Here is a 26,621-nt window from a genome sequence, read left to right on the forward strand (position 1 = left end):
TTACCATGTTAGTAACAAATTGGTTACCATGTTAGTAACGAATTGGTTACCATACCAGTAACAATTTGGTTACCATGTTAATAACAAATTGGTTACCATCTTAGTAACAAATTGGTTACCATCTTAGTAACAAATTGTTCACCATCTTAGTAACAAATTGGTAAACAGTACCGAATTGGTTACCATGCCAGTAACGAATTGGTTACCATGTTAGTAACAAATTGGTTACCATGTTAGTAACAAATTGGTTACCATGTTAGTAACAAATTAGTTACCAGGTTATTCAAAAATTGGTTACAGTACCGAATTGGTTACCATGCCAGTAACAAATTGGTTAATGGTATCGGTACCGAATTGGTTAACAGTACCGCGTTGATATTACCGAATTTGTTACAAATACTGAATTGGTTATACGTTACCGTGCCGAATGTTTACAGTACCACATTCGTCACCATCGAACTTGCTACCAGCTAAATTGTGGTTGAGAGTACCGAATTCGTTAACAATACCAAGTTTGTTAGCGTACTGAAATGGTTAACAGTAACAAATTCGTTACCATGCTGTAATGAATCGGTTACCATGCCTGTACTGAATTGATTGGTACCGAATCGGTCACCAATCGGTCTACTGTTAGGCCTACCAATCTGCCATCTAATACCTGTGCTATAAGAACATTTATTTCATAAGTTTATCTTTACGACATTCATGTTTGTTCTTTATATTTGTCTAATGTGAATCTTTGACCTGTGTTGTACTTCTATTGTATGTGTGATGACCCTTATTGCATTTATCTAAACAATCATGTTAAGTGTTTGATATTATTACTTTACAATTATGATACGATACGGGGGCGAAGGGAAAAAATAGGCTAATAATCCTAATGATGTTTCATGCCTGCAATCGGAACAGCTTTTGTGTACATCTTCACTATATAAATTATTGTTTGAACGAATTCATTATCAGGAAAGACCTATGACGTAGTGGTGTTTACTGTCGGAACATGATTAATCACAGAAATGAACAGGTAATTCAACTTCTCTGAACGTAAGAAATATTGCCATACCGCCCTCTATAACTATTGGTAAAATGACCAGCCCAATTTCTTTTCATTTGGAATGATTCACTTGTCACAGTCGGTTGCAGATCTACATAAGTTTGTTCTGCTATTGTTGTTTTCTCCCGGGCCAACCAACCGGCTTTTGGACCTCAAAGATTTGTTAGGCAAAGTACCAAGTAAGATTATAACACACTTATGTATTATTGTAATGTTGAGTATAGTTTTGACTAGCAGGGACCATACAGCTGTGACCTGCACTGACTTACTTTACAGTGTAAGCAGGTACTTAGTACCTCCATGGTTACAGTACCAGGTGCTTGAGCCTAGCCTAGTAGGTGTGGTTTGTAAGCCTACAATTTGTCTCCAACTTTCTTGACAAATTCAACTTTTTCTGCATTAGGTAGGCCCACTGTAATGCTTGTGTAATTTTAGAATTGTTACCGCCAGCTACCTTATTTCAAATAATTTTTTTTAAAAGTTTTTAATATTTTTATTTAGACCAAACAGATGGCAGATTATACAGTATCAGAACTTGAGCATTTTCATGCAGATAGACGCAAGTTGCGCTCTATTCACAACGGCCTTCCAAGTCCTGCACACAGTGCACATGGCGTGCTCATCCGAACGTCTCTCCGTAAACTTACAACTGACAAGAAAGCAATAAAGGTCCGATTTTATCGAAATGGTGATCGTCTCTTCAAAGGAATAACGTATGCAGTGTCGCCAGAAAGATTTAGAAATTTTGAGGCACTGTTGGCTGATCTTACACGCACATTAGCTGACCAATCACATCTTCCACAGGGCGTGAGACAAATATTCACTGCAGATGGATCACGCCGAATTCACTCGCTGACCGAATTGCTTCCAGGTGAAAGCTATGTGTGCGCTTCGCAAGAGGTGTTTAAGAGAATAGACTATACAAAAATTAGCAACCAAACGTGGAGTCACGGTACGCCTCCACGCGAGAGTAAAAGTTTATACGAAAACCGGTCGTCATCTCCCGCTAACAGAGGGGTAGAAAGTGCGCAGGAAGATACTCGAACATTCATAAAACCTAAACTAGTAACGGTTATTAAAAGCGGTTCAAAGCCTCGTAAAGCAGCTCGTATTCTTCTGAACAAGAAAACCGCACATTCTTTTGATCAAGTTTTAACGGACATTACCGACGCAATCAAGTTGGATTCTGGAGCTGTTCGCAAACTTTACACAATCAACGGCAAACAGGTACGTACCGATAGCGTACTCTGCGTGAATCAGGAGTTCTAACTTGTGGTGCTCAACTTAACCCAGTGTTCTATATTAGTTGTTGTTTTTTATAATTTAGGTAGAGGAGAATGTTCCCGAAAACACTCTCTCGTGCCTAACAGCCGGGTCGGGCGAATCCCTCTTGATCTGTCCGTGTAATAGTATTCATGTTGTCTTGTTCTTAATGAAATGTCTATTCACCATTTTGAGTTTAATTATTCAATCTTTCAAATGCACAGCTGGATATAAATAAGATCAGTAAAGAGGTAGATTATCTACAAAAGACAATTACTAAGATATCGCAGTCAATCTAATTAAGGCAATTTAAGCTGAAAAGGGATTATGTTGATTAACCAAAACTAATTACAAATTAAATTTATGTGCTATGCAAAATCTAAAGTAAGCATGTCCACAAAATCTGCTTGTTCTAAAATACAGTATTAAAAAAAATGCTAATGTCAACTTTTTTTAATAAGTTTTTAAAGAAAATATCACAATGATGAGTTATTGAAATACTGTACTAAATTATTATACAGTATTTATTCATATTGGATTCAATATAAACGTGATTCATATTTTATTGTTTTCACCTTGAATAAATTTGGAAATTGAAAAAAAATATGCATTCAATGATAAACAGTATGAAACATAGTGTGATGGAAACTTGACATTAGATATGAGCACGTTGTCCATGGTAATCTGTTATCGACAGCCATACCGGATTTGGTTTGGTGCGGATAAAAAGTGAAAGTTTATTTTAGATACCGGTAATGTGCTCATAAATTATATAGCTACCACATCATGATCTCTGTTTTGAATCATAGAACATTTATATAAGGACAATTTATTCAATATAAATACTGTTGTATATGAATAAGTATACGCCAAGCAACCCTCCTGTGTACAAAATTTTGGAAAAATTAGGGTTGAGATTAATTATGTAATAGTTAATAATTATAATAATAATAATTTTCATGCAATGTACTGTAGGCCTACAGTAATAAATATTAATATTATACTGTAGATATATTAGGTGGAAGTTCCATTGTTTTGAATACATTTTTTTTGTAGGTCACTTGTTTGCAGGATTTTTTCAAGGACGACGAGGTCTTTATTGCATATGGACAGGAAAGACATTCCCATGATGATTTCGATTTGGCAAACACTGGTATTTAATTTTACCTTAATTTATTAGCTGTTGTTTATAATTACCAATATTTGACAGTGCCACCATAGCACTGAACTTAACTAAACTATATACAATATTGTTTACTGTCTTCACAGAATTCCACAACATTTCGGCGTACCGAAAGTCGGCGAGGCGGGACCGTGCGATGCTGAAAAGTCCTGCTCCAATGCGGCATAGTATGTCGCCAAGTAGCAACAGTAAGAAGTTCTATTCTTTAATTCTATTGAAAAACTAGTCAAGAGATATAACACAATATAACATTTAAACTAACTGTATGTTGGAACAAAAGAAAGTATAACAGTTCATAGTATAGCACCAATAACAACATTTTGCCACAGAACGTATTTTACGAAAAATCATCCTTATTTATTATTTTGCAGTGAATGGTCGACCAAGCTCAGGTGCGAGAACCAAAACACCTGAACATCCATTCTCGCCTAAGCTTTACAGAAACGTCCAATCACGGATTGATAGCGGTCGTAAAGGATCCAAGTCAGCCAAAGAGGCCCTTGCAGAACGGAAGAGCTCCATAGATTCACAGGGGTCTCCAGTCATTGGCCGAGCGGCATCAGCAAAGGTACGATTAAAGTTTTGTTTATTATTTTAAGATTTTTATAAAAACTGGTAAATTTTCTTTCAAAGCAATTTTTATAGCAGTACTTTCTAGTAAGTAAGTTTCAGACCAGAACGTCACAATCTATCTATCTATTTATCTAGTCATAGTTCATCCATATGTTGAATAAAGCCCTCCTCATAACATTTCCATTTCTGTCTAATTCTTGCTGTCCTAGTCCATGCAGCCGTTCCAATGTATGTTGTTAGATCATCTCTCCACCTTCTTTTTTGTCTTCCTCTTTTCCTCTTTCCTACCCTTGGTTGCCATTCTGTTAATTTGTATGTCCATCTATTATCTTGAAATCTTGCCACATGCCCAGCCCATCTCCATTTTGACTGTCTTACTTTCTCCATTATATCTGTAACAATAATAATAACATAAAATCAATTTTTCTCTAGTAGTAACAACCTAACTCACGACCTCACTCGCGACCAAACTCGCGACCTAACTCGCGACCAAACTCGCGACCAAACTCGCGACCAAACTCGCGACCTAGCTCGCGACCTAACTCGCGACCTCCTCAATGGTTTCCTCATACAGTATGTTATAATTAATGTCACTTCTATTAAAGTTACTACAGTAGTTTTTGTAATTACTAATTAATTATTTTGTAGTTATTTCAGAAATATTTAAATTAATGTAATCGTCTCTTAAACCTTTTTACACAATATGTAGCTTTTTAATTTTTGTATGTGAACACACAAACGTTATTTAAATTCAATCACTTGATTTTTCTTTGTGTGCATGTACTTTAATACAATATGAATTCTTTCAACATCGGAATTGATTTTTGCTGGATTTTTCTTTCTTTTCTTTTTCTTTATCTGAAATCAAACTCATTAATTTTCCTTTGTGTGTGAATGTACGTTAACATTACTGCAATGTTTGGACATTAAAGCACTATTTGAACGTGATTCATCATTCGCAGCGTCAACATAGAAATAATTATTATTTGCTCAGTGAAGCATGTCTCGACTAAACAAAGGCATGCTCTGTTGACACACGTTGCTACTATCGAGAAATTTAGTCATCGTTTTTGTTCCGGTTGTCTAATGAACCGGTTGTCCAGACGGAGGTTGAGTGCTCGCGATTGATTACGTACGTGGGCGCACACAAATCATTATTATGACTCAAGAATTTATAACATTACGTTTTCGATGAGTATCAACAAATCCGTTTGCAAGTGTGTGAAAGGGTATGCACCAGTGACTGATGTTCATATGTATATTAATACAAACAGGTCTTCAGCAATAAAAACCAAAATCAAGAAAACAAAACTAAATCACTAACATTTAAAAACTTTATAGATAAATAAATATGTCGATCTTTGCCAAATTATTAATACTCATTGAATATATTATTGATGATGAATAAATTATTAATTGTCATAGATAAATGGTAATATTGTTGAATAAATTAATTACTCATGAATAAATTATTCAGAAGTCAATAAGACTAAAAATTTAATTTTGCTAAAACTATTATTGAAAATATTATTACTACGTATTAGGTTCCTATACAGTATGACTGTTGCTTTTGCAGATTTATAAATTAATTAAATATTCATAATTAAACATTTCTTCTTGGTAATATTTAATTTTATAATAATAAAATGTAACACTTTCATTAGTTGAATAAATTAGCTTCAATTTAAAATTAAATGCAATACTTTATTAGATAAATCATGTATAACACCACCAAAATTACGAGTATGAATCAATATCATAAAACATTTAATTTAATATTTTAAATTAGCATTTTACCAGTTCGACAGTTTTGATGTAATTATAATAAAATAGGGCTACAAATTGTGTGTTTCTTCGACAACATGAAATTCATAGTTTTTTGTTTGAGGGAAACTGGTATTAATAAATAACATTTTTATTAGATATAATATTATCTGTAGAAATTACAATATAATAAATACAGAATTCTAATAATAATTTACCATAGTTCACGCTTGAGCAGCTTTGAAATCAGAAGACGGGTCAGATAGAATGCCAATCAATATACTGTGTAATTCCGAATATTTAAAGCTTAATAGGACAGGCTGAGAAGAATCTATAATACTTTACAGATCATATCGTTACCATGCTCTTGCCGTTGGACATTTTTATTAACCTGCAAATGAATTCCTTAATGGCCGAGGACGAAAACGAGCTTGTCATGATTAGCGGCACAAACGGACATGAATTTTAACCAAAATAGATTTTGAAATTGTATTTTTAAACACTAGTTCAAATTTGTTCATTGAGAAAACATTGAATTTTATTGAATAGCCCCCTAAATAATTTGTAATAATTAAATCTTTTTAGACCTGATGAAAGATTTCCAGAAATCTTGCCATTTCCTTCATAAATCAAAAAACTTTTCATTTCCAAATATGTTATGCAAGAACATTAATTACAAAACTAATTGGATTATCTTAAACTTATAATCTATATTGATTATTTATAAATTATTTAAATGAAGAAGCTGAGAGACAAAGAACTATAAAGTAACTTCAAAACCTGCCATAGACAGCATGAAATTTGATTAAGTAATTTGTAAGCGGTGTTGCATAATTTACAGCGTGTTTGACACAGATCACAGACACGTACGCGCAATCTACATATAATGCGCGAGAATATTGATTCATACGTGAGCTTTTACCTGCCGTTGTCAAATGCATCAGATTTTGCCAAGGCTATACCGAGGAATAAACATTTTTCCTTGTTTTTTTTGGCATTTTTATTAGCCCCAATTATAAAAAAAAATTGGTTTTAAAAGCTTGGAATTTCTCTATGGCTCTATATTTTAGGTTTTGGATTATACCTTTTGGTGTTGTGATTATTTCGCAATTTAAAAAAATATTTTTTACACTATTTTATGCTTTTTATTCACATACAGTTTAATTTTTGTTACTTCAAACAAGAATATCATTTTTGTTCTAACAAAAACGTAAAGAATGCATTAAGTATGGGTGCCAGAAAAAGCAAAAACCTACATTTGATTAATATATTTGTATTTTAATTTGTAATAATAGTTTTCAGTTGATCACATACAATTTCTCATTAAACACACATTATTGCATTCTTGCCTCATTTTTATATCATACCATAACACACATTAGTAATTCATATTATGACTCATATAGTTGGCAACAGTATGACCCTAGACATGATAATATTTCAATACACCATACAGCCTTGATTGAGTACAACATGTATTTCTCGGAAAGCTATTTTCTCCGAACAAATTTCTACCTTTTTTTCAATACCACAAACCAATCTATTAATTCAATTGTTTTTTGTTATTGACAATGTTCTAGGAATTTTAAGTAAAATAGATTTATTGACTCTCTTAAAATGTCTAAATGATCTAGAATCTTTCAATTTAGATGACCTGGGAACTAGTTTTAATTCATTTTGTGCGTTTGGTGGGTGGGGGAAGGGCAGTCTTGGAGGAGCGGAATGTGTTTACCCTCTCGAATCCTTTGTAGATTCTATGTCCAGGCAGGAGATATACTAATATGAAATAATGTTGTTAATAATAATGAACAATCAAATCACATATTCAATTCAATTCAATTTTTTTTTATTTCGGAAATATCATTCATAAGTTTATTAATATGATATTAATAAACTTATGAACAGAAAAAGAAAACTCTTTGCAATCCTATACAGTACTATTAAGTATTTATTTTTTAGTTTAGTTGTACAGACATTTTAAAATCATTGTTATATTCCTGATATCCTTGTACTGTACATACAGTATCTAGATTACTATTTTATACTAATGTTTTTTTGCGATAAAAAGGTAATAAGTCTAATAATTGTTAGAAATGACAGCTTTTCATACCTTTTTCCTTGGCCTTTGGCAAATCATACTTTTTCCTGATTTCATTATCATAACAGACTCTATGTCTCAAAATGCTTTCATTATAATTAAAAATAGTCCCAAGCTAGGGGTGATATTCTTTCTGTGTATAAATTTGAATTTAAAGATTTAACAAATATTGGCAATTTTAAAGTAAATCTATATAAAGCTATAGTACTTGACAAAAAAAGTTTGATGTGCGCAAATATGGAAGTGATATTCCCAAATATAGTAGTGGTATGACATCAACTAGGTCCATATATGGGCACATCACATTAGAGCTTAACACCTTACTCTATTTAAAGATGTATTGTCCCCCTGAAAAAATAATTCTTAACAAAATTTTTGTTGATTATACATAATAGTTATTCACTTTGACCAATAATTGGATCGAAAAAAAAATGTATTTACCTGAAAAAATATAATTAAATGCAAAAAAAAAATGGTCAAATGACTGCCAGCCAATGGATTTGTGGTTGAATTTAACCATTCATTATGTCATTTTTATATTAGTGAAAACATTAATTTTTTTCGTTATTTTTTTTTCTACTGAAGTGATTAACTTTATTAAAACTACAAAATAACATATTCAAAGTCTGATTTAATTTATCTTCAGTTTTCATGTTTTTGGGAGACAATACATCTTTAAGAAACACTTCAGCAGCACCAGGGCTGAAGGTAGCATGTGTCCCTATTTAGATTCAAAATTGAAAGCTGGACTGCTACATGATTGATATTGACTTCTCTATCTTGAAAGCTCTGTCTACACTATCAAACTTTGTGTGACAAAAAAAATGTGTGTGCCCATATGTGGACATGATGATGTAATATCACAACCATATTTGGGCACATCACACTTTTTTTGTCAAACTACAGACAGAGATTAATTGAGGGTCTATTTAATATTTGAAGAAGATTAATATTTTTCATTATTAGGAACTAATGAGGGTTGTTGGTCCCTATTTAGAATCACTTACAATTCCAGACAACAGGAGGAGGTGATACCTAATTTTGAGGTGGATTTTATTAAAAATGTTTTATATGCCTTATATCTGTGAATAATTTACAGATTTTGTTCTTAAAGTTGTCTCGTCAAGTGTTTACCCTTCATATCCACAATCTGCTAATGGTTTATCATCATCAAATTACCTATACTCCCATCATCAGAATACATAATAAATATTCTCATATTAAAACATAAACGATTCCCCATTACACTGCCATATATCATCCTCTACATGAGTGAGTAAAATTATCATTTTACCCTATCATTGTCCTCGCCTGTCAACTTTAATTAGCTTTGTTTTTTATTCTATAAACAGATGTATACTCGAGATGTAGGCTCCACCGTTAAATCGTTATAAATGTGTATATACTCAATTTACAATGTCGAGACTTGTGGTACGCATTTTGAGATTAACTTAAAATTCTAAAAATAAGTATTAAATTTATCACGGCTTATAAAATCAATGATTCTGCTAAAGATTTGCATTGCATATAACTTGTTTCGAGTGTAATACCAAATATATATTAATATAGTTATATGAAAATTTTATACATTTTTGGATTGTCAATCATATTATATTACAAATATGAGTTATTCTATAATAAATGTTGAAATATTTCAAATATTATGATAATCTAAAAAAGTATTAATATAAATATTAAAAAACAAGAATCTCTAGAGGTTTTTATTTTTTGGAGTAGCTATGTGCATGCGACGTGATGGCTAATTGCAGCTTACAATCCTATTAAGTGACCACGTTTAATTATATCCACCTTTTAATTTCATAGAAAATAATCCAGCAGTTCTTAGGTGTTTAATCTGGTTAGTGTGTCAACAAACATAATGGCAGGTGACTCATAACCTGCCTCTATTTCACACACAATGTGTACATCTATCTAAAGCAGGTGTATTATTAGACTGACATCTTTAATTAACATCATAGTATATTCAACTCAGAAACATAATTAGGCAGCGTTCAATTTGCAATAGCCAAACTATGACCTATTTGTTTATTGTGCACATGTGGGAATATTGGGACGCGTGTCCTCACTCTACACCTTGACACATTTTTTTATCATTTCTTGGTTCAGACAACAACCAACAACACATCGATTGACCTAGGTTGGTCCTCGATCGTCCCAAATCAAAAGCTCCGTATTATTATGGTAGTAGTTCTGCACTACATTCTTTTACTGATCTTCTATCGCATTAACGCTTTTAAATTATTTTAGATACAGCTTTACACACCTTTTGAAGTCTTTACATTCAAAATACAATTTTTCTCTTTCACAACTTCTTTGAAATATTAAAGTTGAAAGGTACAGAAGGAAGACAGATCTAAAAAATTAAGTTAATTCTGTAATTAATATTGCATTTAACATCTTTATACTTAATAGAGCAGAAATGATTAAAAATAGATCTTAATTGCACTCTGTTTATAATTCATATGTAATAGGGAAATGGTCAGCTAAGATGATAAATTAGTCTCTTTTCTTAGTTTCTTTTATGATGACTCATTTTCAAGAATATACGACGAGCAAATAAGAATATGTTTACACCTCGTCTTTCAAATGTCATCTTGCATATGGCGTAAACATAAAACCTAAGATGGCCGGATGTTGTTAATGCTGTGTTTAATTTGTATCTTGTGTCACCTATTGAATATTTCTAATAACACAGGTACCTTTGAAATATTCCTGTGTGAGTAGAATATAGAATAATTTTTTCAACCTAGTTTTTTGTTTTTTTTATTTTGAATGTATAGTCAGTGATGGGAATGGTAAAACCTCATCAAATATTATCTATACTTCACTAAAGTTCTTTCTACGCTATAAAAAAAAATGTGATGTGCCCATATATGGACATATGTCATATCACTACCATATTTAAGTATATCCCTACCATATTTAGGCACATGTCATCCTGTTTGATAGTGTAGACAGAGTTTATGGAGGTTATGAATGGTTAAAAACCTCATCAAATATTATCTCTGCTTCACTAAGTCTACTGTCTATCTACACTATCAAGAAAATGTGATGTGCCCATATATGGACATGATGATGTTATATTACTACCATATTTAAGTATATCACCACCATATTTAAGCATATCACTACCATATTTAGGCACATGTCGTCACGTTTTTTTTGTTAAACTAGTTTGATATAGTAGACAGAGCTTAAGTTTATGGAGGTAAAAGATATTGTTTTTCCCTCTATGCTAAGTTTTAATACTATAATCTATGGCAAGCTACTTCTAGGTATTATGGTAGACAAATAAAAAAATGTAATTCCTGGCTTTATGATTAGCTACTAAAAGTTACCACCACGATGTCGATATTTTTTTATATGGACTTATACCTTGTTTTTTCATAAAGCGTAAATAATCATAGACAAAGACCAATCTGAATCATCTATAGGGCTATGTACTGTATCTCACGATGTCAGGTGTTGAATTAATGTGTAATTTTATAGACACCTGCATTGATATTCAAATCAATATTGTAATTAACTATGTATTGTTTGCTTTCAAACCTGTCTTAATGGTATCATACCTCAACCATGAATCTCTACATTAATGTTTTAATGTAGTTGTTTGCCTCGTATATCGGTACATTTCAGAAAATCAATGTTTTCTTTGTGGATGTAGCAAATTCAAACCTTGTTACTATTGAGGTCAAATGTTTCAATCTGCCCAGAAGACATGTCATGATGCATATTTATTTTAACATTATAAATTAACTAATTAATGTATATCAATTAAGTGTCATTTGCATTGAATTAATTCATTTTGAACACTTTATTTTTATTTTTTCAACTGCTAAATGTTGGTTCATCATTTGCATTTGAATACAATATTTATTTTTATTTATTTGTTTTCCTTAGAAGAAAGACAGTAGTGACACCAGCTCAAGGTCATCATCACCTGGTGGTAGCAGTAAATATGGAGGTATTATAAAATCATTACATATTATGAATAAGATATAATAATCCCATTGTACTATAGCTTGCTATTGGTGAACTACAAGCCAAATAAAAAGTATAAAAAGATTATGGATTTAGTTTTAACAATTCAATGAATACGATTGAATTATCTTTATTATCACGTAAATATGATAACATCTCCCCCAGTGCTTGCAGTACAGTACAATGTCTTAATCCAATTTAATACACAATTTGGCTCCACCATTCTACCTATTCAAGATTGTGCATATCTACAAGCCTACTAGATCTCTTAGATCAGGTGGCCAATGTCTGGGTGTCACGAAAGCCCAGACCACGAAAGCTCAGACCCCCTAAGACCTAAGATCACGAAAGCTAAGACCCAACACCTAAGATTACAAATATTTATCTTTCGCACCTGCCTTGTATTTTAACTCCTAACATTTATTCTGAATACCACACCTTAGAATTGGCACTTTCATGAAAAAGAATCACATAAAAAGTAACAAATACATTTTTAAATTGATGATTTTACAGACGTTTTTCTCGCACACAAAATGACTAGCCTACAGTACAGTAGGCTACCCCATGGGCCATGTTCAATGTTTTTGTTTCTATGGAACGTCAAAAGAGCAAAAATTATATAGAGGGCTGAAAACTCTGTGGAGTCCATCTACAGTGTGCATGGAACAATGTAAAATTAAAATTGTAATGATAATAGTATAATCATGCAAGTACGAAGAAATAAATACTGGCAAATAAATTTTAATTTAAAAATCATGATAAGTTTTTTTGTTTCGTTTTCTTTCTGTTTTTATACTTGTACTATTATTGTTGCTCTTTTGGCGCTCCATAGAAACAAAAACATTGAGCATGGGGAGCTCGAGGAGTTACATTACAGTATACAAAGAAACTCATCTGTAAAATCATCAATTTAAAGGATTTATTTATTTGTTATGTGTTTCTCCTTCTGAAAGTACTTATAAGTCCTAATTTTAATGTGTGGTGTTCAGGATAAAGTTAGTCAACAAATTTGGAGTCAAAATACAAGAAAGGCAGGTGCGTAAGAAAAACATCCTCTGAACCAACACAATGGAGTAAATATATACCAACAAACAACCCGTCAAGTTTGTTTGTTGTAAAGAAAAAATATACATTTACTCAACGGGCGAAAATAATGTGAGTTTATCTATGTTTTGCGGTAGTATTAAATTATATTTATGGTAATAAATGAAACCTACTGTGTTTAGAATTATGTATGGATAAACAAGTATTGTTTTTAAGCTGTAGTACATCTTAGTATTTGTAATCTTAGGTGTTGGGTCTTAGCTTTCGTGATCTTAGGTCTTAGGGGGTCTGAGCTTTCGTGGTCTGAGCTTTCGTGACACCCGCCAATGTCTGCTAGTACTAGTAGTTCCTAAGACTAGGCCATCTATATTATGGTGGAAGAGCTTTGCTGTGGCAGTTCCAACTGTGTGGAATTTCTTAACGATTTAAACAAGCTTTTCATTTAAATTATTGCCATCATCTATTTTAATTTATCTACAGCTCATTACCATTATTACTATCTTGCATTCAATATAACTTCTATTTATTAATGGGACACCTTCAGGTTCCAACAAAATGCCACCTTAATAACAGGAGCCCCCATAATGTTATTGAAATATTACTCACATTTGAAGGGTGTCCCCGGAATAGCGATGTCAAAGAGCTTGTATAGTAACTTTTTTTTTCTAATTTTTGTTAGGGTCACAAAAGCTTAGAAAGACCAGCGTTCCATCAAGTATTGTGAGTGCTCACTCTCAAAACGACGTTGAAGAAAAGAGACCGAAGCAACTTGACCTGGATTCATCGTCCAACGACAATGAAAACACGCCTCCCGGCCTTCTGGAGAAGTACAGAATTGGACGCATCATAGGTGACGGAAACTTCGCTGTTGTCAAGGAATGCACTGACAGGTGAATTGTGGGATTGCACCCATAATGCTTATAGTTGCCTGCTTGCCTTTGTATTATGTATGCTGAATATTTATTTATCGTTACTAAATATTATTTATTATCAAATATTATTTATGTTTATGTTATAAAGAATGTGAATTTTGTGCAATTGTTGTTATTCTTGCATGTTAATAATGCTTTGATTGATCGTATACATTAAAATATATATAATGTGCTGGTGCAATAAATACATAGCAATGTAATTCTATATTATATAATATTCATAATTCACCACATACTAATAATCCATTCAAGTATTCATGTTTATTTATTAAAATATTAAGACATACCCTAAAATTTTAAAACAATATTAACTTAATACTTCAACCCTCGAACGCCACACTTTAGGGGTGAGGCTTACTGTATATCTACACCTATCATTTTGCCAATAACCCCAGCATATTTCTGCTTCAAAATGCCCTAAAAGTATTTGTTACCAACCATTAATTTCTACACATTAAAATACTTTCCATTTTGATCATGCATTATTATATTTTAAAGTTTAATATTTTTGTATTTTGCTTGTTTCCATTATTTAATACTCTACACAAGTTCGTCATTTTTTGTTTGTTAAAAATAACTAACACTATTGTCGAAAACGCAGCCTACTTCACCCTCCACGTCTAAAAATCAACACCTTTCTACATTTTATTTTACCAGTTTAAATTTGCATGTTGTGAATATATTGTATTAAAATATATAAATTTGTAATTGTAGTTCTTAATTATATTTTGTGATTTGTGAAATGCTGTAAGCAGGTCAATATACATTCCTATTTGCAATGGTAACCCGATGCCTTGTAACATTTTATATGATTTCGTGAACGTTGTGCTACTGTGTTGTTTAGATATATTTGTCTAGATATATTTGTCTATTATGTATTAAACTTTATATAAAATGTGTACATATATTGATATTAATAATAATACCGTCCATATCTGTATATCTTTATCTTTATCGTAATTATTCCATCCATACCTTGCATCTGCAATATATTATATTCAAAATGAGCTTTAATATATATATTATATATACATATACATATAACTTAATATTGATATTTACAAGTATATTATATAGTGTTATAATTGCTTTTTTTGTTTCCATTGTTTTTGCTTACAATTAACGCCATATATGTATTTCATTTTCAAATATATATTGTTTTGCATATCAATTTTTAATAATGTTGCAATAAATATTTATTTTACATAATTTATGATTTACTTTTGTTTTCTTTTTAATTCATGTTTTTGTTATTAAACAATTTTAATATATGGTTTCATAACCAATAGAAGAATGTTAATAGTTCATCTACATTAATATAATCAAAATCATCAGTATTATAATATAATCATTATTAACATACTGTACTGTAACTGTCATTATCATCATCATCATTATCATTGGTATCACTATCAACATGACTATTATCATATTAATATCGCATGTACTGTATCAGTATCATAATCATACAATTTTGATTTATATTATATATGAAATGAGTATCAATAGAATTGGTAAGTAATCTAAAATATAAATATGAGTTAAAATTATTATATATTTATTATAATTTAAGGTTTACATTTTGTAATGTTTAAATGATGTGTCTTTATTTTCAGATCAACTGGCGAGGAATTTGCTCTCAAAATTATTGATAAGAAAAAGTGCAAAGGAAAGGTTAGTAATTATCACTAAAGTACATTTTTGTTATATTGAGGTTAATTTTTAAAAATCTAGATGTTTTTGCAATTTATAGTATCTCCACGGTTAAAACATATTAAAATTTAAGCCAGTCTTTAAGGAGTTTTTGATCTATACTCTAATATAAGCTGTGTTCCCACTGTTGAATGATCCATCGTGTCGTGATTGGTTAAATTACTTACGGTGGTCTTGTGTTGCATCCAAGTGGGAACCAAGCATTACCTTCTTTATGGATTAAATTCCATAATAAAGACAAGACAATGAATGCGTAATTTAATTTTTCTAAAAATTTACATTGTATAAATGCTGTATTTGAAACAAATTGAAAATTGTATACTAATAATTCACTTGACATGTAATGGTATGAATGTGTTTAATGTGCTAATGGTATGAATGTGTTTAATGTGCTAATGGTATAAATGTGTTTAATGTGGTAATGGTATGAATGTGTTTAATGTGATAATGGTATGAATGTGTTTAATGTGCTAATGGTATGAATGTGTTTAATGTGCTAATGGTATGAATGTGTTTAATGTGTTAATGGTATGAATGTGTTTAATGTGCTAATGGTATAAATGTGTTTAATGTGGTAATGGTATGAATGTGTTTAATGTGATAATGGTATGAATGTGTTTAATGTGCTAATGGTATGAATGTGTTTAATGTGCTAATGGTATGAATGTGTTTAATGTGTTAATGGTATGAATGTGTTTAATGTGCTAATGGTATGAATGTGTTTAATGTGCTAATGGTATGAATGTGTTTAATGTGCTAATGGTATGAATGTGTTTAATGTGAGAATGGTATTAATGTGATTAATGTAATAATGGTATTAATGTGTTTAATGTGCTAATGGTATGAATGTGTTTAATGTGGTAATGGTATGAATGTATTTAATGTGATAATGGTATGAATGTGTTTAATGTGATAATGGTATGAATGTGTTTAATGTGCTAATGGTATGAATGTGTTTAATGTGCTAATGGTATGAATGTGTTTAATGTGGTAATGGTATGAATGTGTTATGTGCTAATGGTATGAATGTGTTTAATGTGCTAATGGTATGAATGTGTTTAATGTGATAATGGTATGAATGTGTTTAATGTGCTAATGGTATGAATGTGTTTAATGTGGTAATGGTATGAATGTGTTATGTGCTAATGGTATGAATGTGTTTAATGTGCTAATGGTATGAATGTGTTTAATGTGGTAATGTATGAATGTGTTTAATGTGCTAATGGTATGAATGTGTTATGTGCTAATGGTATGAATGTGTTTAATGTGCTAATGGTATGAATGTGTTTAATGTGCTAATGGTATGAATGTGTTTAATGTGGTAATGTATGAATGTGTTTAATGTGCTAATGGTATGAATGTGATTAATGTGCTAATGGTATGAATGTGTTTAATGTAATAATGGTATGAATGTGTTTAATGTGCTAATGGTATGAATGTGTTTAATGTAATAATGGTATGAATGTGTTTAATGTGCTAATGGTATGAATGTGTTTAATGTGCTAATGGTATGAATGTGTTTAATGTGTTAATGGTATGAATGTGTTTAATGTGGTAATGGTATGAATGTGTTTAATGTGGTAATGGTATGAATGTGTTTAATGTGATAATGGTATGAATGTGTTTAATGTGGTAATGGTATGAATGTGTTTAATGTGGTAATGGTATGAATGTGTTTAATGTGCTAATGGTATGAATGTGTTTAATGTAATAATGGTATGAATGTGTTTAATGTGCTAATGGTATGAATGTGTTTAATGTGCTAATGGTATGAATGTGTTTAATGTGTTAATGGTATGAATGTGTTTAATGTGGTAATGGTATGAATGTGTTTAATGTGGTAATGGTATGAATGTGTTTAATGTGATAATGGTATGAATGTGTTTAATGTGGTAATGGTATGAATGTGTTTAATGTGGTAATGGTATGAATGTGTTTAATGTGGTAATGGTATGAATGTGTTTAATGTGATAATGGTATTAATGTGTTTAATGTGATAATGGTATTAATGTGTTTAATGTGATAATGGTATGAATGTGTTTAATGTGATAATGGTATGAATGTGTTTAATGTGATAATGGTATGAATGTGTTTAATGTGGTAATGGTATGAATGTGTTTAATGTGGTAATGGTATGAATGTGTTTAATGTGTTAATGGTATGAATGTGTTTAATGTGCTAATGGTATGAATGTGTTTAATGTGCTAATGGTATGAATGTGTTTAATGTGTTAATGGTATGAATGTGTTTAATGTGTTAATGGTATGAATGTGTTTAATGTGCTAATGGTATGAATGTGTTTAATGTGCTAATGGTATTAATGTGATTAATGTGATAATGGTATTAATGTGATTAATGTGCTAATGGTATGAATGTGTTTAATGTGCTAATGGTATGAATGTGTTTAATGTGATAATGGTATGAATGTGTTTAATGTGATAATGGTATGAATGTGTTTAATGTGCTAATGGTATGAATGTGTTTAATGTGGTAATGGTATGAATGTGTTTAATGTGATAATGGTATGAATGTGTTTAATGTGTTAATGGTATGAATGTGTTTAATGTGTTAATGGTATGAATGTGTTTAATGTGCTAATGGTATGAATGTGTTTAATGTGCTAATGGTATGAATGTGATTAATGTAATAATGGTATGAATGTGTTTAATGTGCTAATGGTATGAATGTGTTTAATGTGCTAATGGTATAAATGTGTTTAATGTGCTAATGGTATAAATGTGTTTAATGTGCTAATGGTATGAATGTGTTTAATGTGATAATGGTATGAATGTGTTTAATGTGATAATGGTATGAATGTGTTTAATGTGATAATGGTATGAATGTGTTTAATGTAATAATGGTATTAATGTGATTAATGTGCTAATGGTATTAATGTGTTTAATGTGCTAATGGTATGAATGTGTTTAATGTGATAATGGTATGAATGTGTTTAATGTGATAATGGTATGAATGTGTTTAATGTGGTAATGGTATGAATGTGTTTAATGTGGTAATGGTATGAATGTGTTATGTGCTAATGGTATGAATGTGTTTAATGTGCTAATGGTATGAATGTGTTTAATGTGGTAATGGTATGAATGTGTTTAATGTGCTAATGGTATGAATGTGTTTAATGTGCTAATGGTATGAATGTGTTTAATGTGCTAATGGTATGAATGTGTTTAATGTGCTAATGGTATGAATGTGTTTAATGTGCTAATGGTATGAATGTGTTTAATGTGGTAATGTATGAATGTGTTATGTGCTAATGGTATGAATGTGATTAATGTGATAATGGTATGAATGTGATTAATGTGATAATGGTATGAATGTGTTTAATGTGATAATGGTATGAATGTGTTTAATGTGATAATGGTATGAATGTGTTTAATGTGCTAATGGTATGAATGTGTTTAATGTGCTAATGGTATGAATGTGTTTAATGTGGTAATGGTATGAATGTGTTTAATGTGGTAATGGTATGAATGTGTTTAATGTGTTAATGGTATGAATGTGTTTAATGTGCTAATGGTATGAATGTGTTTAATGTGCTAATGGTATGAATGTGTTTAATGTGCTAATGGTATTAATGTGTTTAATGTGCTAATGGTATTAATGTGTTTAATGTGCTAATGGTATGAATGTGTTTAATGTGGTAATGGTATGAATGTGTTTAATGTGTTAATGGTATGAATGTGTTTAATGTGTTAATGGTATGAATGTGTTTAATGTGTTAATGGTATGAATGTGTTTAATGTGCTAATGGTATGAATGTGTTTAATGTGCTAATGGTATGAATGTGTTTAATGTTTTAATGGTATGAATGTGTTTAATGTTATAAATGTGTTTCATTTAACAGGAAAAAATGATAGAGAGTGAAGTGAACGTTCTTCGCAACGTCAAACATCCTAATATAATCCAGTTACTGGATGAGTATGACGCGCCAAATGAGCTGTATCTTCTAATGGAATTAGTAAAGGTAAAAGTTAATACATTAACATACTGTACAGCCAATGTGTGGTAAACATATTATTTTCAAATAACGAATGCAAAGAATTGAATTTGGCCGTTTATGTTTTTTTGATAAAGAATCTGTTATTCAAACTTCTCACTTTACATGATGTTGCATTGTGTATTTCATTCATGCAAAGTACAATAGCTATATTACACAGAAGCGCCCATTATTATAGTACCAAACTTGGTTTTATTTACAGGGCGGTGACCTTTTTGATGCCATATCCATGGCAACCAAATACACAGAACGAGATGCAAGCTGCATGGTGCATAATCTAGCCAGTGCTATCAACTACTTGCACTCTCTCAACATCGTTCATCGGGACATCAAACCAGAGAATCTTCTCGTATGCGAACACAAAGACGGAACAAAGTCGTTAAAACTTGGAGACTTTGGTCTGGCAACGTTCGTAATGAAACCTTTGACTACAGTCTGTGGAACGCCAACTTACGTAGCTCCTGAGATTATTCTTGAGACTGGGCAAGTCAATGGATTGGTTTCTTTGTCTGAAGTTTCATTCAGGCTTAGTTCGTGACAGGCCCACCAAAGTTAGCAATAATTGGCCAATGAAACTGAACTTACTTGGCTAAATAACTAACCTTCAATGGGTTTATGTGTAAAAGAAGTAACCTTACCTATTATCACCTTAGAATTAGGATAAAACCAACATTTCACATTCACTATAGATAATCTGTTTTCTATATTTTTTTTTTTTTAGATATGGCACAGAAGTTGATGTCTGGGCAGCTGGTGTCATTACTTATATTTTACTGTGTGGTTTCCCACCATTCAGAAGGTGAAATAATTAATTTTTTATGGAAATATCATTTGTCAATCAATTTTTTATTGAATTAAAACAATATTTATTGTTTTCTCTTTTGACAGTGAGAGCAATGACCAAGAGGAACTATTTGATAAAATCATTATTGGAAACTATTCCTTTATTTCTCCATTTTGGGACGATATCTCCAGCCTTGCCAAAGAACTTATCATCTGTATGTTAGAGATTGACCCTGCTAAGCGTTATACTGCCCTCGAGGTCATGCAACATCCATGGGTCGCAGTAAGATTGTTTTTCATTTAATTTCTAATATTGTGAAAATGTTGTATTATTATACATTAGTACAGTATTTAAAGGGGGTAAAAGGAAGAAAAACTGATAAATATTTAATAAATATTTACTTTTTCTCTCTTTTAGGAGGATGGTGGAATTGAGCGCGACTTTCCAATTGAGTTATCAAAGAAGTTGTCCATGAACTTTGACATCAAACCTAAGCAGTCGGTACAATCAGCAGGCATCGCCCTTGTTGCTGTAAGTACAGACCTTAAGCTCTGTCTACACCGTCAAACTTTATGTAAAAAAAAATTTGATGTGCCCATATATTGACAGGATCATGTCATATCACTACCATATTTGGGCATATCACATTTTTTTTTGTCAAACTAGGATAGTGTAGACAGACATTAGATACCATAATTGCAGATTTCTCTCAACATTAGCCATGTTGCAGATTAATTTCTCCTAGTATTGTCTCTCATATTGTCCTGTTCCAATTTTTCCGTTCAGCATGATATTACATTTAATGTTGATTTTAGTTGTTACATTATAAACATATTGAGTGCAAAAATGTCACTTTAAAAATACCCAGAGGCCTTTACTTTCTTTTCATTTTTTTCATTTCCATAAATTAATTTATCAATATTTATGCAGGCAGCAATATCGTAAAATTATCTTATTTCTTTAGAGACCATCTGGAATACCATTACCAAAACGGAAAAAATGACAAAGGTTTTAATTTTGGTAAAAATGGCACCGTTTGTTCTGTTTTCGGTTTAGGTTTGTGCGCACATTTGATCAATGATAGTATCTAATTCTGTTTAACTAACAAAGCTTATATTTTTCTTTTCTACATTACTTGAAAATGTCAGCATTGTTTATAAAAAGCTCTCATTAATTATTCAAAATTAATTGTTGAAAAATGGTGATATGAAATGTTTGCAATGAGGTCAAATTCTGCACTACTTTTCTTTTAAGCATGCCTAGCTTGAGAAGAACTTTATTTCAAATATTATACATCCAAAGACTACAAAGCAATGAAGCGTCACAAACATCTGGTGCATCATTTAATCTTGTCCTTGTTGCTGGAGCTATCACAGCACATTGCTGTTTATGAGCATGTGTAGACAATTGTATGCTTATTGGTGGTTTATTTGATAAAAATAAAATTAAATAAAATCTATTGTAATAATGGAACATAAAACTTAGTTTCACAATCATTGTTACAGCATTATGGTAGGACGCCGTTAGGGGGACACCTAATAGTGTCCCCTAAAATTGATAGTTTCATGAAAAAGTGTCCTTTTAATAGAAATGTTCCAAAAGAGGGATTCTACTGTATTTATACACAACTAATACTTTACATATTCATCACATATATTTATTAAAAATAGTATATATTTGATATAATGTATAAACACAACAGGCAAAGAACATTAATTCTAAACTGCCCGATGATATACTGAAATTTAATTAATTAATTTGAAACGATAAAGATGAGGAAATCTGTGAGAATGAGAAAAAGTCGCCCCAACCGAGACTCGAACTCGGACCGCCTGCTTGATATGCAGATGTCCTAACCATTAGACCACTGGGGCTTTCATGGTATTGTTCGAACTCGATTGGATAGCGACTCTTTAACATTCTCGGCGTGGTACGGCGGAACAGCACTAGTCCTCAGTTGTACGCACGCGCAACAGAGATCAAATTGATACGCCCTCATCTTACAGTATTTTTATTCACGAGGCGGGATCTCCGAAGAGATACTTTTATATATACTACAGTAGCATACGATATAATATTACTTAATCTACCTCTATAGATTAAAATCAATATCTGGTTTGAAGAATTTACAAAAAGAATTAACTAGTTATTATTATCTATGTTGCATTATATTTATTTATTTATCATTTATATCTGTCTTTTTAGTTAATTTTCTCATTATTTCTCGATAATTTTGCATTTTTAAGTTCTGAGGGTCTCTGATAGTTACTTGTTAAAATATCTCTGTTGGACTACTTTGTACGTATGACTGCATGGGAAATTATACAAAAAGAGAGCAATTTTGTCTGTTCGTTTCAACATTTAATATTCATTATTTTTACCTTTATTCTGCACAAACTAACATTATGTAGCATATAACTATCACTAAAATAATCTCTATTCAGTCATTTAATTAATCCCATATGAACTACACAATTATTTTCATTAACTCTAACAATTTTGTGGAAGCAAACAATTTATTGAAAGCATTTTTTAGTGTATTTTTCTTGTGTTTTCAATAATCTGTAGGCCTACTAAAATTTCTCTTTCTTTCTAAATAACTATAATTGAATTTTTAATTACAATATTTAGGCAACTTCTTTAGACAAAGATGGCAAATACTTCAAGTCCAACCGGGCGCGAGCAGGGGCTCAGTCAGAAGAGGAAGAGTGTGTTGAAGAAACTAGATCTGATGTCGAAGAGGAGTATGACAGTGATGAGAACTTCTGAAGTATGAATAAGTGCTGTATACATTTAAAATCCTCTGAATGCAACTATCTATAATCAGTCATAGTTCACAGTATAAATTTATTATATATATAAATCCAAAGGCAAATTACTGAAAAATTGACAATGCTGTGTGTATCAGTGGCTGGATCTCAGTGGAGATACAAAAATAAAAGCGAAAAGCCAAATCAAAACGATAAAGTAAAACAGCAGAAAAGTTAGAAGAGCTTTTGGGCAACACTAGCCCTTCATCAGTGCAAAAAAATATATATATATATATTTTTGCTGTATCGCCCTCTACATTTGAAATCCTCTGAATGCTGTCCTCTATAATCAATCACAGTTTACATAAATTGTATATGTATTTTTTAAATGCAAACTTTGTACCCGTTTGCACTTTTGATATTTACATAAATGTAATTTTTTCCCATTTTTTAGTGTGAATTCTCAGTTGGAGCGAAAGCTAGTTGTGACTTCTTCATAGGCTTCCTTGGATCTAAACCCAACAGTAAGGTCAAGCCTTCTTCACAGACTATCCTGCATTTCACACAGATACATCTCTGCAAGTCTCTCTGCTTTTATGTGATATGCGCCATATTTTTGTTTTATATAGGACATATACAACCTTATGTAACATTTTAATCCTGTCAAACCCATGTTTAAAACTGTGTATTCTGTTCTTGCATCCAATTTATCAACGTCTTCGCAAAAATCTGCCAAAAACTTGTTTAACTGCTGCAATTATGTTTGGTGCGTTATTCTTCATATTGTTTTATTTATTTGAAATGTATATTTAAGATTGGTAGAAATACTCCATATTTTGCTGTAAATTCTCATTTTAAAGTTGACGTACGCAAACGCCAATATTATGTACGTCAGGATTGGGTGGGTCTCTTTATTCTGTATCATTGATACATGTATTATTGTTTAATTATTCATCTTGTGATATTATTGTATTTGGAAGGGGGTTCTGGGATTTATTTGACAATTATTATTGTACATATGTGTGGAATTCTTTGATATCATCTCCGCGTTCTAATCTATCTTATTGCAGTAATAGTATTTGCCAGTTTAACACGCTTTACCGTAGATGCCTGGTTGTCGGTTCAATCCTCTTTTGTTCAATATAATATTACTTTTTCAGCACTATCACTAAAAATAGTAATATATTTACTTTTTCAATCAAGATAACTTCCGAACCATAGCTTATCAACATAAAATGTAATTTCTCATTGATCTTTGATGCGTGCCTATTGCGTTTGAACACGCTCGTCAAACGTTCGTTTGCCAAACAGGTTTATTGATGCTCTTATATTTTATTACATCAATATACATTTACATCTAAACTCTTCTACGAAAAAAAAACACATATCCGGTACCAGCAACAACAAACGATGAAAATTAACATAATTTTCGGATTTTCACAATGTTGGAGAATATACTGTACTTCTACTATAATACTTGCGTGTTCTATTCTTCGTTATAATTGATGTTTTGTGACCAATCATTGGCTATCGGGGAATATTTCGAACTTCCCGGTTTTACTACTCGTATATAATATAACTGTAGATGTATGTGTACATACAAGATTTCATTGTTTATCAACATTGTGTATACGAATCATAATATATTGTAGTATATCGTGTGATTGATACGGTTACCGTAAAAAACATTCGGCCTCGAATTAAATTGATTTCATATATTTTATACGGTTAAGAAATATTGTTTCAAAACATACGTTTTCTGTTAGATAGATATATGCTATCTTATGGCACACGGAAACTTGGTGCTAAGCAGGAGGCCTTCCAAACCTAATATGTTCAGGTCTTTAAAATTCAAAATACTACGACCATATGTGTTTATTCATATGATCCAAATCATGTGAAGATTTACGGCTTTTCAAATAGCGTTGAGTGATTAAAAATTATTGGTAAATATGTGGTATAATTCACTTAAATATTAATATATAAAGGTACCTTTAATATCATATCTTGTGCATAATTTAAAAAATTTATATAAGTTATATTTTGTGCAATAGTTTAATTTGCATTTAATAGTTGTAGTTCACGCAAGTTCATTTTTTATCATAGTGTTGTATATTATATTATTTTGAAGATACGTTAAATTTTATTTTATTTAGTTATTATTTACGCAAATTTATATATTTTAAATTAATTTGTAAATGTTTATTTAGTATTTTATGTTAATTGTTCATGTTATATTTATACAGCTATCGAGAGCGTAGAGCGACAGATATGTCTTCCGATATGTCGGTAAAGCGGAGATTGCGGAGGGGGAAGGGGTTGTATAGGCCTTTCTACAGTGGCGTAAAGGCTATGAGCGCTCACTGGCTAAACCCAGGAGCCCCGGAGTTTAAACTTGGTTCCCACTAGCGACGCAACGTAAGAAAATGCCCTTCCCATAATAGTGTTTTCCCCGCCTGCGTGAAATCAAACCTGTGATGTTTGCAACACATTGCGTCGTCGGTTCCCACTTGTGATTACGCAATACAGCACTTTGCGTCGATACGTCGCTGCTGGTGGGAACAACGCTTTAACCTCCTGGGCCTTAGGCCTCTGCGTTATTCCACTGACTGCCTATCTACCACCAGTTCACGAAGTTGTTGCTCAACTGAGGGGTATAGACACGCCTTCCATATAAAGCAATTACTACAGTTAGTTATAGGCCTACATAGGCCTATAGTTTAAAAAAATACACTTTTTGGGAGGAGAGGAAAAGGAGACAGGATTGAATTATGGAATAAAATGTTTCTTTTCACAAAAAAAAGAAACAAACAAACAAAATGCGAATGTTCTATTTCCATTTAGTTATACATGGGAATATTTATCATAAAAATTACATTTTTAATTTGCATATAAAAGCAAGCAACCGAGGTTTAGTTGTATGATCATTATAGAGAAAATGGACGCTTTTGCGATGAGTGTAGGTCACGCTAAATGCTTGTACTGGGCATTGTTTGTAAATAGGTGCTTTAACATTTCCATGTAAAGATAATCTTTTTAATTGTGTATTAATATTTAATGAAAAGTGCTTAATATTGATGTTTAGTGTTCGATGTAACGTTTAGGCCTATACGTGTAGGTAGTGTCGTTTATATATTAGGTCACACGACTATAGGTGGCCATCTGCTAGAAACTGTGGTGCAATAAAGTGTTTAATATCTGTTATATTGCGTTAAAGTTTTATTAATCCTATTTACTTGCTTGAGAAAATCATACAAACCTAAACACGTTAGTTCGGACGCGTTTATGCGACATGTATGAGCGCGTACCGTAAGTCTTCAAATTGAAACCCTAGGTTATTATTCTTTGATTGTTTAAGGGTTGTTATTATTAGAGTAGTGGGTTATTATTAGAACGGGTTTCTATTACAGTTATTAGAAGATTTACGGTATCACATGTATGTCGCTTGA

The 26,621-nt window shown here is 31.5% G+C and overlaps 1 protein-coding gene across 1 annotated transcript; it reads left to right on the forward strand.

Annotated features, from left to right (window-relative positions):
- The first annotated feature begins 359 nt into the window (after positions 1 to 359).
- On the forward strand, positions 360 to 26,376 carry LOC140050210 (serine/threonine-protein kinase DCLK1-like). Its single transcript, XM_072095303.1, has 15 exons — positions 360 to 1,233; positions 1,556 to 2,281; positions 3,374 to 3,470; positions 3,587 to 3,688; positions 3,872 to 4,068; positions 11,857 to 11,920; positions 13,661 to 13,871; positions 15,530 to 15,587; positions 19,486 to 19,605; positions 19,841 to 20,121; positions 20,360 to 20,437; positions 20,527 to 20,704; positions 20,840 to 20,953; positions 23,054 to 23,192; positions 23,627 to 26,376. The coding sequence occupies exons 2-14, from the start codon at positions 1,565 to 1,567 to the stop codon at positions 23,189 to 23,191; spliced, it is 2,355 nt and encodes a 784-aa protein (XP_071951404.1). The 5' UTR covers positions 360 to 1,233; positions 1,556 to 1,564; the 3' UTR covers position 23,192; positions 23,627 to 26,376.
- The last annotated feature ends 245 nt before the right edge of the window (positions 26,377 to 26,621 follow it).

The sequence above is a fragment of the Antedon mediterranea genome, chromosome 5 (assembly GCF_964355755.1).
Source record: "Antedon mediterranea chromosome 5, ecAntMedi1.1, whole genome shotgun sequence".
In the NCBI taxonomy this organism is placed as follows: domain Eukaryota; kingdom Metazoa; phylum Echinodermata; class Crinoidea; order Comatulida; family Antedonidae; genus Antedon; species Antedon mediterranea.